The sequence below is a fragment of the Malurus melanocephalus genome, unplaced genomic scaffold (assembly GCF_030028575.1).
Source record: "Malurus melanocephalus ecotype Western Australia unplaced genomic scaffold, MMel_1.1 scaffold_504, whole genome shotgun sequence".
NCBI classification, from domain to species: Eukaryota; Metazoa; Chordata; class Aves; order Passeriformes; family Maluridae; genus Malurus; species Malurus melanocephalus.
Window position 1 is genome coordinate 231,246 of NW_026623736.1, and position 15,448 is coordinate 246,693.

General features: G+C 52.6%; 3 protein-coding genes across 3 annotated transcripts in view; 2 read left to right on the forward strand and 1 right to left on the reverse strand.

Annotated features, from left to right (window-relative positions):
* Nucleotides 1–545: 545 nt before the first annotated feature.
* Nucleotides 546–6,336, reverse strand: ATPAF2 (ATP synthase mitochondrial F1 complex assembly factor 2). Its single transcript, XM_057381290.1, has 8 exons — nt 6,107–6,336; nt 4,832–4,876; nt 4,375–4,520; nt 3,814–3,911; nt 2,854–2,934; nt 2,621–2,733; nt 1,735–1,850; nt 546–1,139 (listed from the first exon to the last, which is right to left on the reverse strand). Exons 1-8 carry the CDS (start codon nt 6,249–6,251, stop codon nt 1,002–1,004), a joined length of 882 nt encoding a protein of 293 aa, XP_057237273.1. The 5' UTR covers nt 6,252–6,336; the 3' UTR covers nt 546–1,001.
* Nucleotides 6,337–6,455: 119 nt separating this feature from the next.
* GID4 (GID complex subunit 4 homolog) lies at nt 6,456–12,791 on the forward strand. The gene is given in 7 exon segments (XM_057381286.1): nt 6,456–6,517; nt 6,519–6,804; nt 8,018–8,077; nt 8,898–9,005; nt 9,626–9,727; nt 10,708–10,838; nt 12,008–12,791. Coding segments are annotated over 7 exon segments (813 nt in total). The 3' UTR covers nt 12,072–12,791.
* A 2,532-nt stretch (nt 12,792–15,323) lies between these two features.
* Nucleotides 15,324–15,448, forward strand: part of DRG2 (developmentally regulated GTP binding protein 2) — an 8,695-nt gene continuing 8,570 nt past the window's right edge. Inside the window, exon 1 of the mRNA XM_057381289.1 lies at nt 15,324–15,448. This exon is cut by the window's right edge and continues 2 nt beyond it. Within this exon, the coding sequence (XP_057237272.1) occupies nt 15,393–15,448 (56 nt within the window). The 5' untranslated portion in view covers nt 15,324–15,392.

Sequence of the window (15,448 nt, forward strand, 5' to 3'; positions counted from 1 at the left end):
AGCAGAGCAGCCCCCAGCCAGCAGGAAGGGAAATCAATGGTTCCAYAGGAGCTCACGCGCCGCCGCTCGCGACAGCCAAGCGTGGAGTCATTAATTCCCCTCCTTGCTCGGTGACAGCCGCTGCCACGCTCGCTTGTGGGCAGCTTCTGAGGAATGGTGCTGGCCAGGGCGGTGCTGCTCCAGGCAAGCAGCAAGGAGAAGGTGGGAAGGTTAAACGAGAGGGTGGCTGTGTATGCATGCCAGAGATAGAGCAGGTCTCAGAAAAGCCCGTGGCTGGTGCTGCCTGTCAAACAGATTCAGCTCATGATGCTCTGTGCTTCTGAAGATGGCTGGAGCCCAGGTTTTATCTCTCCTGTTCCAGAACTACACAGTTGTCTCCTTGCTACCTCCTCAGCTGCACGGAGTGGTTCACACAGTAGTTAGTGCCTGCTCTGGTCTGTGATTTTTAATGCCTGGAGCCATCCCAACACTTGCCCAGGACCCGGCAGCTCAGGACCCACCCCTCGGTTTGGCGGTTAAAACAAAGACACACAGCTTTCAGTACCTCACAGGGGCGAGTCTTTAATGGAACACAGAGACCCTGGTGTTACAGACAGGCACGCCAAGGGATGAACAACAGATGCAGTGGAGTCTGTTTTCAGATTTCCATAACAAGTGTGTGTCAGGAGCTGGCAGCTATGAAGACATGTGGCATATGCTGGGTATGTCTGTGCCGTGCCCTGCCCAGGAAGCTGTTTCTTCCGTGGGAGCTCCTCTGATGAGTTACAGACACCAGGAAAGGACAGAGCTGCTGGCTTAGGGATTCAGAGGAAGCTCACCTTGACCTTTTCTCCTTGTGTGCTGCACTGCAGTAGGCAATCCAAGTGAGGAGCTGCCCACAAAACCACAGCACATAAGTTGATCCCAGGAAAAATGGAATGGCAGGAAGGTGGCTACCATYCACTGGGTCAGGCCAGCAATTCCCAGCTGGACATTTTCTTCCTGTGCCCTGTCCAGCTGCCTCAGTCCTGCAACAGCTTGTGTTTTACAGTCGAGCTCTCTGAGCACAGGTGAACAAAGAGAGTCCCAGCTGCTGTGCGAGCACGCAGCTCACACAAGTCGTAGTCATGGGCCCACTCCACGTTGCCCCAGCGCCGAATCTGAAGGAGAGGAGGAACATGGATTATACTCAAAGCAGCTCAGCAGCTCTCAGCCTCCCCTCTCGTGTTTGTGAAGTACAGGTAACACGCTCCCCCCCACCCCAGGAAATGAGCTGATCCTCGACTGCTGAGGCAGGGATATCTCCAGATGAGGATGTTTCATCTCTCCTGGGTTCTGAGGCAAAGCCTCTTAACAGGAGGATGAAGAGTCCCAACTTCAGCCACTTTTGGGACAGGGAAAGCTTCACACGAAGCAAATTTCCAGCAACCTTGGTATCTTGGTTGGTGAGCTGGATAATCCACAGCAAGAGAAGCCAGCCACAACTTTGCACTTCAGATTAGAGGGGGAGAAAAGCAGCCATCTGGGCTCTGTGAAAAGAAAGTGGCAGCCCTGGGAGCACTCTGGGCTGTTGCGCCCGTGGTGTTGCTCTGCAGCAGCACACTCCAAACGCTCTCAGACAGGGAGACTGGTGGAGTGGAACGTCTCCTGCTATAGCAGGCACTTCCCTTGCCAGTTATTTGTGGTGGGGGATGCATTTGTCATGCTGAGATTATTGCTATTTGAATTATAGGGCTGTTTTGTAACATAATTTACCTGGTATTCTTCCTCCAGGCGAGACARAAGCACGGCTTTCTCTACTGTAATGTGCCTGTCAATCAGGCTCATGGACAGAATCAGTGATTTCAGCTGGGTGATTACAAATTCTATACCTGCAAGGGAATAACCCAAACCAAACAAGATTCATGGCTGTTTTCTGCAGCATTACAGCAGCATCTGCAGACGTTCTGAAGAGACAGGCAGGCTGTGGTACCCCCTCAGGGAGGACCAGTGATCCTCCCACMTGCACCTGGGCACTCAGGTGGTTAACAGCAGGCACAGAGCATCGTGCTGGCCCTGCCACCRCCGTGACAAAGGCTATGCCCTGGACACCCCCTCCTTTTATTCTGCCACAACCTTTCCCTGTGCAAAGGAAAGAGATGCCCATCCAGGCTCAAGCATTCTGTGTCCTTTCGGGTTTCACTGCCTGCTGCTCATTCAGGTCTGGAGCAAAGCAAGCCTCCCTTCATTTCATTATCTTTCAGTGTTATTCAGATGAGTCAGGCAAGATTAAGTGGGATATAAGGATGAAAAAGTGAGGACAGTGCACAGTGTGGGCACTTTGGAGTACTAAGCCTGATTTCTTTTCCTGGTAACAACAAAGCTAGGGATTAAATCATTAGAAGGTTTGGCATTAAAGAAGTTATTTGTGCTAAGGTGGAGCAAACAGCTCATGGGACAGCATAGTCAGATCCTGAACACCAGTGGCAGAATCCCTGCCTGTGACAAATGCAGGTCAGAGCCYGGCCTGCAGACTTAAAACATAAACCTCCACACTCAGAGCAGAAGAAAAACATTACAGTCACTCTCCTGCCTGATGGACAGGAACCACCTCCTCACTGGCCCAGCCTGAGCAGACAGCTCCTGGCCCAGCCCTGCTCACCTTGCAGGGCCCACATGTTGTAGGATGCCAGATGGCTGATGAAGGTGTCCTTGGTGCTGGCTGGAATGTTTGGTCCCAAGATGCTGGTCGAGGAGCCAATTGTCACGTTGTACCTGGAATGGTCACCCAAACCCTTAGCAAACCCCAGGGAAAAGGCCCAGGGCTCACAAAGCAGAGCTCCTGGGCTCAGCAGGGCAGGGCCTAAGCAGCCAGGAGYACTTTGGAGCTCTCACCTTTTCTCAGCCCAGGCAACCACGGGATCCCATTCATTCTTCTGCAGCTCTGCCAAGGCTGGAGGCTCCTCCACACGATAGCTGAACAAATCACATCACAGAACAAAACCACACTGGGTGATCACTCCCAGGCTGGGACACACCTCTGGGAAGGACACTGAACCCACCAGACCCACAGCAAGGGGAACAGGGACCTGCTGTCCACCCAGGCAGCAATCCCCCTGCTCTTCCCAAACTTCAGAGCTTTTCCTTATTCCAGGAAGGACAATTCTACCTTACTACAAAACAGAACAGTGAAGCAGCCAACTGAAAACTGCAGGTGGCTCCAAGCCTTAGGCTGAAGTGAGGTTTAGCAGTGAGAGGAGGGTAAAGATGCCACTGCAACTCTATGTAGGACCAGTCCTCTTTCTCCTTGCCCAGTGCCTCAACTCAGCATTCCCTGCCCCCAGTGTGACCAAAGCCACAMGGGCAGGTGGGGGAAGCCTGTTCCTCTCTCTCCACAGGAACTGTGCAGCTGCCAGTGGAGGCTGGGACAGGAGCCTGGGCAGGAGCAGGCGTGATCCTACAGCCCTCAGGGACTTTAAGGAATGAAGAGCATTTTGGGACTGGTACAAGTAGTCTGAGCTGCCTGCACTGGACAGGAGTGCCAGGGACTGGCTGACAGATCCTCACAGGCCTTTCAAAGCTGTTTTCTCCAAGATCTTCACTTCCTGTAGCTCCCACCCTTGCCCAGCAGGGAGATGTCCAAAACAGAGTTCAACAAAGGACCAGATCTTGTTCTCCTTCTTTGGGTGCAGACTCCAACCAGGTTTGCACACGTAGGACCAATCTAAACTAATTCAAACCCTTGGGCAAAAACCAGCACAGATCAGAGCCACRCCACCACTGGGTTAGAACAGATGTTTTCTCTCACTTTCCCCAACCCTCTTTCCAAAATCCAGCTGGGCCCCCATCCCGTACCAGACTGTGTCTGTCTCCAGGAACTTCACAGCTGCTCGGATCAGCTGTGTTTTGTTTCGCTGCGTGGGATTGTCCAGCGCTGTGTTGCACAGAGTGGTCTGGGGATAAAGGCAGTTGAAACCGCTGTTATTCAAGAATTGGAGAAGCAGCAGCTTCCATGGTGCTATGCCAAGAAGAAGCAGAGGGATTTGTGGCAGATGAGCAACCCAGGGGTGCAGCTAAAGGGGGTGTAGGGACACAATGTGGCTCTTAATAGGTATCTTCTCAAATCTTTCAGAATCCCTGGAAAAGGCCCATTAAATAGCAGGGAATAAGGGCCAYGGACTATTCCAGAGCTCATAATTTCCTTCTGCTCCTCACTATTCCCAATGAATAGTGAGGACTTGAGAGTCCAGCCCCTTCTCAAGCCTCCCCAGTGACACAGATTCCCTTCAGACAGGCACCAGCCAGCCCAGAGAAAGTAATGACTTTCTGCTYATTAGGAGCAGGACAACCTGCTGCCTCCACATTCTGCATTTGGAGACCATTTGAGGTCTCAACATCCAACCCTGCCATGCTCACCAGGTGCATCGTGTAGAACTTGATGGTGTCTTTCTGGGAATCCCATTCCGTTGCCACTGCAATGGCCAAAGCCTCGCTGGGGACAGTGAAGAGCTTGGCCTGGGGYGTTTTCAGCTTTCGGTGATCCAGGTTTATTTCAAAGCCTCCTGGGGAATCAGAGTAGAAATCCTGGGGAATCAAAGAGGAGCAGGCACTAAGGAACAACAGACAACCCCACAGTGGGAGCAGATTCAGAGCTGGAGCTGATGGGAGCACAGGGCCAGGAATACTCAGGTTTCCCACCATCACTTGAATACACTCGGTCTTGGAAGCTGTGGATGAGGAAGGGGCACAGCAGCTGGTGACAAACACGGCACTGACACAGCCTGGGCTGTGAGTGCCATGCTGATGTGGTGTGGGGTGACGACAGCTCTCCCAGGGATCAGCCCCTCCATCCCATCCCAGTAGCCGTACTCACCTTCCCCTTGTGAGATGCTCACGTTCTGGTAGAACCTCTTCCTTTCTGAGGGCAGAAACAGAAGGCAAAGAGAATGTTCAGCTCCTTCCCCTGCTCCCCATCACAGCTCACACAGAGTTTTGGTGCTGTTGAGGTGGCCTRGCCACAGAAATCAAATCCTTGACCCACGGTTTCCAAGCTGTGAGCTCCAGTGTGCGTTCCAATGAGCTCCACTCAGAGGGGAAGTGCCAGGAAACTGATGACAACCACACTGCTGGTGTGCACGGCCAGGGAACAACTGGAACCAGCTACACTCCTGCCTCAATGTGGCAGGGGTGGTTTCCCAACCTCAGGAGTTTCACTTCAGGRTYAACYTTTCCAGATTTTCCCACTACAGTSACATTGGACAAATTAATCCCTGAARGACACTGCTTCCTCCAGCTCAGGAATATACCTGCTCCACCGACAAGGTGAGTCTGAGGAAACTGCAGGTCTCATTTTTGGAGCAGCCTCCTTTGCTACCTCCTACATGCACTCCCAACACCTGAGAGCAGGATTACATTCCAAAGGTTCACATCCCTCCCACAAGGCAAGAAGAATCTACAAGCCATTCCCTTGACAGCAGCAACCAGGCTGTAAATCCCAAACCCATAAATCTGCCTCGTGAAGGGCACTGCAAACAGGTCAGGCTGCAGGTCTGCTGCTATTCCATGCTAAAAAAAACACGTTCCCGCTGGGAAAATGGAAGRATTTGCTCAGGCTCAGCGACCCGCAAGCTTCGGGGCCTCAGAAAATGCCTCAGGCACAGCTCTAAAAACAGATTWAAGTGTGTGTACCCCAGAGGAGCCCCAAGGCTCATCAGTGAYTCCCAAAACCTTGCCATGAGTCACCACGACTCTGCAGCCTCACCTCAGACAAAATGAGATTAATTTTACTGTTCTCAAACCCACAYGATTCCAGCAAAGTCTCAGGATGGGATACAGGGGCCAGAACTCCCCGGCTGAATTCCATTCCCTCAAAACCCCTAAAACCCAACAAAACACAAACCCAAGTGTAACAAACTGGTTCACTTAGGACTCGGCCGTGCTGCCAGTGAACTCTGCCCCCTTCAAACACCCATTCACGCCACGAAAAGAGCGCGGGGGTGGTGGGGCCGAGCTGGCCGTGGGGAGCACGGTCCCCGCGGGGCCATATCGCTCCCAGCCCTGCCGTGGCCCGGGGTGACCGCGGCATGAAGGTCCCCAGGGACGGACGCCTTTCCCAAAGGGGGCTGGAGCGGCCCCGGCGCTCGCTCACCTGCCGGCGGGGCGTAGGCCCGGCGCCCACATGGCCCCACCGGGCCGCTCCCGGCAGCTGCAGGAGGCAGGCGGGGGAGCCGGGTGGGCGGCGAGTGGGCCCACCACAGCCGGCGACATCCTCGCCACATCGCGACAGACGACATAGCAACCTTTCGTCCCCACCGCGCTCAGCGCCGCTCCCTGGGCGCCGCCATCTTGCCGGCGGCCGCAGCCAATCCACATCGCCTGGACAAAAAAACTACATTTCCCAGCAGCACCGCGCGGCAGCGCAGCCAATCAACGCACGGCGCCGCTCCAGCAGCCAATCAGAGCAAAAAATCGCCCCTCTGGCATGCGCGCGAGGGCCAATGGGAGCGCGCGGAGGCGCTGCCGGGAGGCCCCGACCCAGCGGCGGCCTCGGCGTGAGGGAGCGGAGCGGAGCGGGCGGCGTCCCCCGGCCGCGCCCCGGCCCCGGCCACGCTGGCGCCCGGGGATCCCCCCGAGATGCCGGTTCGGAGCGAGAGGCGCCGCGCTGGAGGGGCGGGGGGCTCGGCCTCCTCCCCTGCCACCGGAGCGGCCGCTAGCAGCCTGGTGCCGCCGCCCCCCATCAACACGGCGCAGCCCGGAGTGGCCACTTCGCTGCTGTACAGCGGGGCCAAGTTCCGCGGGCAGCAGCGCAGCAAAGGCAACGCCTACGAGGTGGAGGTCGTCATGCAGGTGAGAGGGGCGGCGGGAAGAGCCGAGCCCTGGCGGGGCGGGAACATCCGTCGCGGCCTGAGGAGAGAAGGGGACCCGCTCGCCTCAGGCCGCGGTGGCCGTTCCCGCCCTGCGGGCCCCTTGCGACAGCACCCGCATCAGCCTATCCCTCGATATTAGGAAAAAATTCTTCACAGAAAAGGTCATTAAACATTGGAACGGGCTGCCCTGGGAGGTGGCGGAGTCACCATCTCTGGAGATGTTTARGGAAAGACTGGACGTGGCACTCAGTGCTGCGGTCTGGTTGACAGGGTGGTGAATCAGTCACAGGATGGGCTGGATGATCTCATAGATCTTTTCCAACCTCAGTGATTCTGTGATGATTCCAGCGCAGCGGGGTATTTTTATGTTCAATTCTCCATGTTCCTGGTGGGATTTGTTGTGKTGGGGACATCCCATGGCTGCTCAGTTCCACTGCATGCTGCCACYTCGCAGGGGCTGGCTGTGCGTTTGTGCTAAAAATGCTGCTTTTGTGCTTAAAAACGCTGCTTGTGTTCCAAAAACGTGGCTGTTTTGCGTGTGTCAGCTGAGAAGAGGGGGCTGCCTGCTCTCCCTATGCTGCATACAGGGAAATGTTACYGTCCTTTGATCACAGGTGGAGAAGATCCATCTTCTCACAGCTGCAGTTTGCACTTCCCTGAATAAGTCGCTGCGTGTTTTGAAAGCGGATCTGGAGATGTCAGGGAAAAACTTGGAAAATCCTGTTTTTAAAGGAGCAGGCAAACCCTTGCCTAGTTTGTGCACAGCAGGAGGAGAGAGGTGCAGCCTGRTAACTCAAAATACAGGTGGCATAAAAGCTTTAGAGTTAGGAGAAAGGCCTCCTGCAAAATGCTGGGGGTGTGGGTGATTCTTCCAGGGATGCTTGTACTTGGAGAACACTGTGAGTCAGATCCCTTCCGGCTGGAGAGAGGGTTTGCTTCCTCCAGTAGACTTCTGGGCAGAGGGTGTTTCCTTGGGAGTGGATCTGAGATGTGGAAGCTGCCAGAGGTGAGCTGGGCACCTGTAAATGATCTTTCCAGGTGTTTCCCAGCATGGAAAAGGGCTGGCAGTGTGAATACTGGGCAATGTGTACCACCTGAAGCTGAAATTATCCTTGGAAGGGTTAGAAACTGCTTTGGATCAAGAATGTACCTTCATGCCTATTTTTATGGTTGGACTTTGCACTCTTTTCTAGCATGTGGATATGGAAAACTCCTATCTCTGTGGATACTTGAAGATTAAAGGCCTTACAGAGGTGAGTGTTAACTGCAAAACAACACAAAAAGRTGTTGTGTAAAGGCTTTTGTTTCTTTCTTGGTGGGATGAGAGAAGCTGCTGCCAGAAATAAGAAGTGGAGGGATTGAGTGTGTTGTAGATTTGATAACGGGGTATCTGCTGGGGAGCAGTGCTGTCTGTAAATGTCAYAGGTGATCGTCCAKTTGGGAGYTTCATGGAATCTTTTAAGGYTGGGAAAGCCCTCTAAGATCATTGAGATCATTAAGATCATCCARCGACTGACCCAGGACACARCCAGRTYCACCACTTCCCTAGGCAACCTGTTCCAAWRTTTAACCACTCYTTTASTGAAATYGTTCCTAATATCCATTCTAAACCTTMTTTTAGCTGCAATTTGAGGRYATTTCTTSTTGTAGTATTGCTTCTTTCCTGGRRSMRRRRMCMMCCCCCMMCYKGSYGCACCCTCCTGTCAGGGAGTTTGGAGAGTGAGGGTCCTTTTATCCAGGCTGAGACCCCCCCAGTTGGGGGAGCTGCTCTGTATCAGACATGTGTTCCAAACCTTCCCCACAGCCCAGTAGTGACACGGCTCCTGGCTTAGTGAAGTGAGGAGAGAAGCAGAGAAAGGCTGGAATAAGAGCATGGAGGCTATGGTTTTGGAGAGTCAGCTTTGGAGAGGTGTGAGGCAGGATGAGGGATGGAGCAGCAGCCTCAGATTGCTCAGAGCTCTGCCTGGGAGATGCTTTTTGCTGAGTACATGGAGCTTCATCTGCTCTTGGGTTTGTAGACAATGGAAATCGTAGGTGAAAATTGTGACCTCACCTTTTTCTCTCCTCTGCCAGGAGTACCCAACCCTCACCACGTTCTTYGAAGGTGAAATAATCAGTAAGAAACACCCGTTCCTAACGCGCAAGTGGGACGCTGATGAAGATGTGGATCGTAAACACTGGGTAAATAAATYTGGGGGCAGGGGGTGAGTCTGAGCTGCTGGTTTGGAGGAGGTGCAGCGTGTTCCCATGCAAGAGCTGGCAAAAAGGCCTGGAGACCTCTCATTTCTGGCTGTCTCACTCTTCCCCCCACTGGGATCTTTGCAGATAGAGGTCCCTTCAGTGAGCTGTGATCTGTGATGAGGGAGGGGATGTCTTGTTTTCTACTTTTTGGCCCTGGGGTTGAAGGGAGCAAGAGCAATTCCCATCTCTTGACCCCCTAGTAGAACACACTGCTTATTTTTGGGGGCTTGCTGTGGAATGGAGAAGGGGAGAGGGATCCCACTAGTACAGGTAGGGCAGTTGGTACCCAGGGCATGGTGTACCTTCTGCTGTGTTTTGGGGCCACAGCAACCACCTGATTGTCTCCCCACCTTGACCTTTGCTGTGGTTTGCCAGGCTTTGGTGTTTATTATTTTTTTGTCAAAATATTTTCCTCTGGAAGTGCAGGACCTTCTCCATCCAGACTAGATATGGCTATGGGTATCTGTAGTTTTTCCCTCCTAAATAGCAGCTGGTACTAGGAGTTCTATTCCTGGAAGAAGCATCCTTTTATTTTATTTTATTTTATATTTTTGTTTCAGGGAAAGTTCCAGGCTTTTTACCAGTATGCAAAAACATTTAACTCTGATGACTTTGATTATGAAGATCTAAAAAATGGGGATTATGTCTTCATGAGATGGAAGGTAAACCGTGCCTGTCTCCTTCTCTGATGAGCTGCTTGCAAGGCACTGACAGAAACTTGAGGTGTCTGAGAGCTTTTCCAGCTATGATGGTTTAATGAAAGATCTCACCCTGCCAACACCAAAAAACCACTGTACTTGCGAGTTCCAGTGCAACTCGTGTCTAGCTAATTGTGTCCTCAAGGGCTGCAGTCATGGCTAAAGACACAACAGGAAAATCTTGCTTGGTGATGCTCCAGAGGATGGGAGAATTGCTGTCTCCAGTCCATGTGGGGCCTGTGTGTCTGATGCAGTCTGTTCTTCAGCTGGGATCRTCAYAGAGTCACCATAGAYTGGTTTGGGTTGGAGGGGACCTTMAAGATCATCTTGTTCCACCATCCTGCCATGGGCAAGGGACACCTCCCACTATCCCAGGGTGCTCCAAGCCCCACCCAAYCTGGCCKTGGATGCTCCCAGGGATGGAGCARCCACAGCTTCTCTGGGCYTCCCCACCCTCACAGRGAAGRATTTATTCCCAATACCTCATCTAACCCTGCCCTCTGTCAGTTTGAAGCCATTCCCCCTTGYYTTGTSACTCCGTACCCTTGTGCAAAGTCCCTCTCCAGCTTTCTCATAAGCTCCCATAAGTGTTGCAAAGCGGCAGTAAGATGTCCCTGGAGCCTTCTTTTCATTCTCAGGCTCTTACTCCTAGTTTTGCAATTGGCTTCTGGCTTGCAGGGCACAGGTGTTGAACTGAAACTGATGTCTTCCACTCTTAAAACTGGTTCTGTTCTCAGTTATCTGCTTCCCTGTCAGGTGCCTGCAGTGGCAGGTGGTGAAGGGACACTGTGGTCTCTGCTCTGTGCTGCAGAGAGTGCAGGGAGTGCTCAGCCAGGAATGTCTTCATGTCTTCAGTGGGTGCCAATATTTGGTTTGGGAGGGCAGGTTGGGGTGGGGCTGTATTAGACCAACATTTTAAAATGAAGCCTGTGTTTTGTGTGCAGGAGCAGTTCCTAGTCCCAGATCACACCATCAAGGACATCAGTGGTGCTTCCTTTGCTGGTTTCTATTACATCTGCTTCCAGAAGTCAGCAGCATCTATAGAGGGCTATTACTACCATAGGAGTTCAGAATGGTAAGGAAGCTTCCTGCCTCCTGAAGACTCAAACCAAGCTGTGACCCTCATGCTTGTCCACCACCTTGGGAGTGTCTGGGCAGGAGTTTCAGGCTGGTGCTTGGACCTTGGGGCAGAAGGGAGGGGTGTGGGCCATGGCTGGCCTAAACAGGCCAGTGCAGCCCATTGGTGTGGTATAAAGTGCTGCCCTTTTGGAAAAGGGGGGAAATATGGGCTTACAGGGTGGAGAAGGGAAGATGATACAGGGCCTGGAGAATTGCTATGAGGGTGCTTGCTTCTCTCTCCTAAGGAGCAGCTTGGCTGTTACTCCCTTCAGGCAGAAATCTTGTCAGGCCAGTGCTTCCCATTCTAGGGTCCTTGGGGTGTCTTAACAAGGTCCTGGTTAAGAGAACAGTCAAAGCTAATTGTTGGGGTTTTTGTTGGAGACAAGTAGGTGTGGAGAGCTCTTTTCCCTTGGATCATTGTCATGAGCAGCAGGTGGATGGCTGGAAGCGCTCAGGGGGAGGGAAGAAACCAGGAGGCTTTCAGACACATCCCCTCAAGCTGAGCTTTGAAAGACTCAAGTCTAATTTGCACTTGTAGCAAACACTGTTTGAACTTGAAAGTTGTTTAACTTCAAAGGTGTCCAAAAAACCACCATAGTCAGCCCACCTGGAAAGCTGTGTTGCTGCAGGTGGCTCAGAGGAGTGGGAATCACAGGATCATTAAGGTTGGAAAAAAATRTCCAAAATCATCAAGTCTAATCTTTGACCATTAACATTATTATCACCATTCCTGTTAAACCCTAAGCATCATATCTGCCTGTTTTCTGAACACTTTGAGGGATGGCAACTTCACTATTTCCCTGGGTAGGCCATTCCAGGGCTCAGCTGCTYTTCTAGTRAGGAATTTTTTCCTGATATCCAACTTGTCCCATCATTAGTTGCTCTCTTCATGGGAGAAGAACGGCCGTCACCTGGCTCCACCCTCCAATCAGGGGATTGCAGAGAGTCATGAGGAGCRATGCTGAGTCCTGTCAGGATTTTGGCACTGTGGGAAGTGGGTGTTGGAATCCTGAACACTCTGGGACTGTAAAGGGGGAGAGAATTGCAGCCAGCACAACGTTTGCTCTGTGGCTGCCAAGCAGGAGCTCCATGTAATCCTCTTCTCCCTCTCTTCTTCTCTGCCAGGTATCAGTCATTGAATTTAACGCACGTTCCCGAGCACAGTGCTCCTATCTACGAATTCCGATGACAGCTGCCCAGATCTGATATCACCCAGACRCAAAGCGGGCAGGAGAGCATGGCCTGCCAGGAGAACTGTTCCCTGTGGGAGCACGGGAATGCACGCTTCTCTCCTGCCCCTTGGACTCGAGAGAGAGAGAGAGCCTGGATGTTAACTCACCCAGCCCGAGGAGCTGCTGGAGCTTGATTCTCCCTCCTGTCGAGTGGCCATTTGATCTTTACTCTGGTTTTAAGCTACTTTAATGCACTTTCTTGTTGCACAGCTTGTTTCTCTGTCACTGAAGTTCCTCCCAGCTCTCCTCTGGAAGCTGTTTCTCAGTAGCTGGAATCAGTGCTCTGGCCTCTGAGTAATAAGGAAATGTAAGCTATGGGCTTATATTTTCCTTGTTTTATCCTGATGTGGGTTGAAATCACCAGGATTCAGGTTTCTTGCCCAGATTTCCAGCTCTGATGCTCCCAGAGCCAGGTCCTGGGTGTGAGGCTCAGCTGTGGAGTCTGTTAGGGAGTGTTGGCTGAGATAGGGCTGGAATGAGGCTTTGCTGGCTAACGAGGTTAGCTGGAGCTGCAGATCTTTCAGGAACGCCAGCCCTTTGGAGCTGGGAGCTGTTCTGGTGTCTGGATATGCCATTGGGAATTAATTTGATGTACGGACTTCCAGGCTCTCAGTAAAGTGGATCTGAACTCTGCTTCTAGGTGTATATTTRCTCTTTACTTAAGTTAAGGGTAAAAAAAAAAARRWWAAAAAAAAGACAAAAAAAAGRCTTTTATTAAAAAAAAATCTATTTTTATGGTTCCTTTTCCAAAGGACCCTATGGCAAATGCACAAGTACTCGATTCCATGTTACTGTTTTCACATTGAAAACCAGGAATGTCTGTGTTTTTATATCCGTGTATGTATCCAGCTAAGCTTTGGGAACGTAACCCGAGTGCAAGCGCTGAGCAGCGTCGCCCTGGGACCGCTCAGCGTTTGTACTCCCCCTTCATGCTTCACCACCACTGCTTGACAACCTTTTTACAAGGAAAAACAAGAAAAAAGTTTTAAAAAAGCCCCTTCCCAGTAGCTCCCTCTGACTTTGAATGTTCCAAGTGACATAACTTAAGGCTCCTGTGCCAAAGCGTGTGTGTGTGTATGCGTGTGGGGTGGTTTTTTTACAGACACTTTAAAACTTGGCCTCAGTTGTGTTTTTACCATGTCAGCCCCACCTGTGGGGCTTTGTGAAAGTTTAGTTTGCCTTTTCTGGCTGTTTCAAAGCTCAACTTCCTCCAAGCAGAYGCATGGCACGGGTGGTGCTGAGGATGGATTTTCCACCTGGGAGAGGGGATCAAAGTCTCTGTGTGCCAGCGCTGAGGTGCTTTGGGTTTGCTTCTTTTTAACTAACTTCCTTTTTGGCAGCAGTTATCGCTTGTTTAAGCCTTAAGGAGGAAGGGTTCAGGCTTCAGAGAGCCCCTTTCCTCTATTCCAAGTTGGGATCTTGCATGATTGGAGGAGCAGCTGGGCCAGTCTCGGGAGATGATGCGGAATTCGCCCACCTCGCGTGTGCTGCTCTCCGTGGATCAGTCCTCCCTGGCACACATGGAGAGAGATGCAGGGAGAAGGGGGAGACCTGGCCCTTCCCAGGGAGTGTGTGCCGGTGTCTTGGCTGTTGCTGGAGGATGTGTAGGGACAGTTCAGAGGCCATTTGGGGCTGCAGGGCAGTTGGGAAGTGTGTTCTTGTTTTATTTTGCTCCTCTCAGAGAAACTCAGCCCCTTTTGGGGAGAGGGGTTTCCTCACRGATGGTGCTGGAGATGTCCTGGTTTTAGAGGTGAAAACCGGTGGTGCTGCTCCACTGTGACCAAGTGTGGGGGTGAAACCTCCTTCCCAGGTGCTGTGTGAGTGCAGGGACCCAGCTCCAGTGGCTCATCCCAGCCCTCCAGAGCTGTCTGTGCAATACTGGTGGTGGCACCAGCGTCCCTGTGCTCCCCAGGGCTGTCAGTACCAGTGGGACGCTTGGATTTCTGACATGGTTTAGTTGAATTAACCCTGCTCGTTGGCAGAAGCTGAGTTAGGAGSGTCCTGGGGGTGTTTAACATGTGTAACTATCCCTAAACCAATGATTTATTTTTTTTAAGACTTGATACGTGGTGAGAAGGGTGTGGAAAGAGCATCCTGCTCTGTGCCTGTCTTCTTCCCTCCATCCTGAAGGCAATTTCAGCTTAGATCCAGAACTGGATCTAGATATGATGTGTGGCAGGTGCAGAGCAGGTCGTGTAGCCGAGGGGTTTGCAAGGKCTGTTGGTGTGTCCTCCTCAAAAGCCTTTGCTTTGGTTTTTCCTTTTCTTTGACTTGTTTGAGCTGAGGGGAGATGTTCTGTACGTCGTGGGGTGGTGAGCGAGAACAGCCCAGGGGAAGATTTGTGTGGCAGAGGTGAGAAATGGGGTGTTTGGTTTTGGGAGAAGTTGTGGTGTCTCTTGAAGCGCTCTGGCTGCAGCGGGGTGTTCCTGTGGGGGCAGAGGGTGTCCGTGTGGGAGCAGATGGAGTGGGGGCCGAGGAGGTGTTTTGTGGAGCGATCAACGTCCAAATTAAACATGAACTGTATTAAAGGGGTCTGTGTCCGTGTGTGTTTGTCCAGCACAGCGCTTCCCGCGTCCAGGGCGGTGGTGTGCTTCATCTCCCTGCTTGAGGACTTCTCCAGGAATCCCATCAGCTTCTGATGGCCTTAATTCACAGACTCTCAGAATCATTAAAGTTGGCCAAACCCCTGAGAACATCGAGTCCAACCTGTGACCAATCTCCACATCATCACTTGCTGGGATTTAGTGCCAGTGCCATGACCACTCTTTCCTTAAACACCTCCAGGGATGGGGACTCCACAACCTCTCTGGATAGCCTGTTCCAATATCTAATCATCCTTTCCGAAAGCAATTCCTCCTGATGTCCAACCTGAACCTCCTCTGGCCCCCTTGAGGTTATTTCCTCTTGTCCTGCCACTGATTGCCTGGGAGAAGAGCCCGACCCGCCCCTGGCTCCACGCTCCTTTCAGGATTCACGTTTAATTAGAGGAGCAGCAGGAGGCAGTCCCGGTGGGAGGCCTCCCCTTGACACCCACCCGTTTTCTGASACTTTTCCCTGCCAGCATCTCCCTCCGTAGCCTGTTGTCCCCGCATCTCTCGCACCCACCCGGGGCCGTCTCCCCGGGAGCGCTCTCGGTGTCCCGCGGTGGCGGCGGGCGGAACCCGGGGCGCGGGGCTCGGGGTGCGGCCGGAGCGAGCAGGGCGGCGCTGCCCGGACGCGTGACGGGGGCGGACGGCCGGGCTGGCGGCGCTTCCGGCGGGAGCTGAGCGGGGCCCGCCATGGGCATCCTGGAGAAAATCTCGGAGATCGAGAAGGAGATCGCCCGCACGCAGAA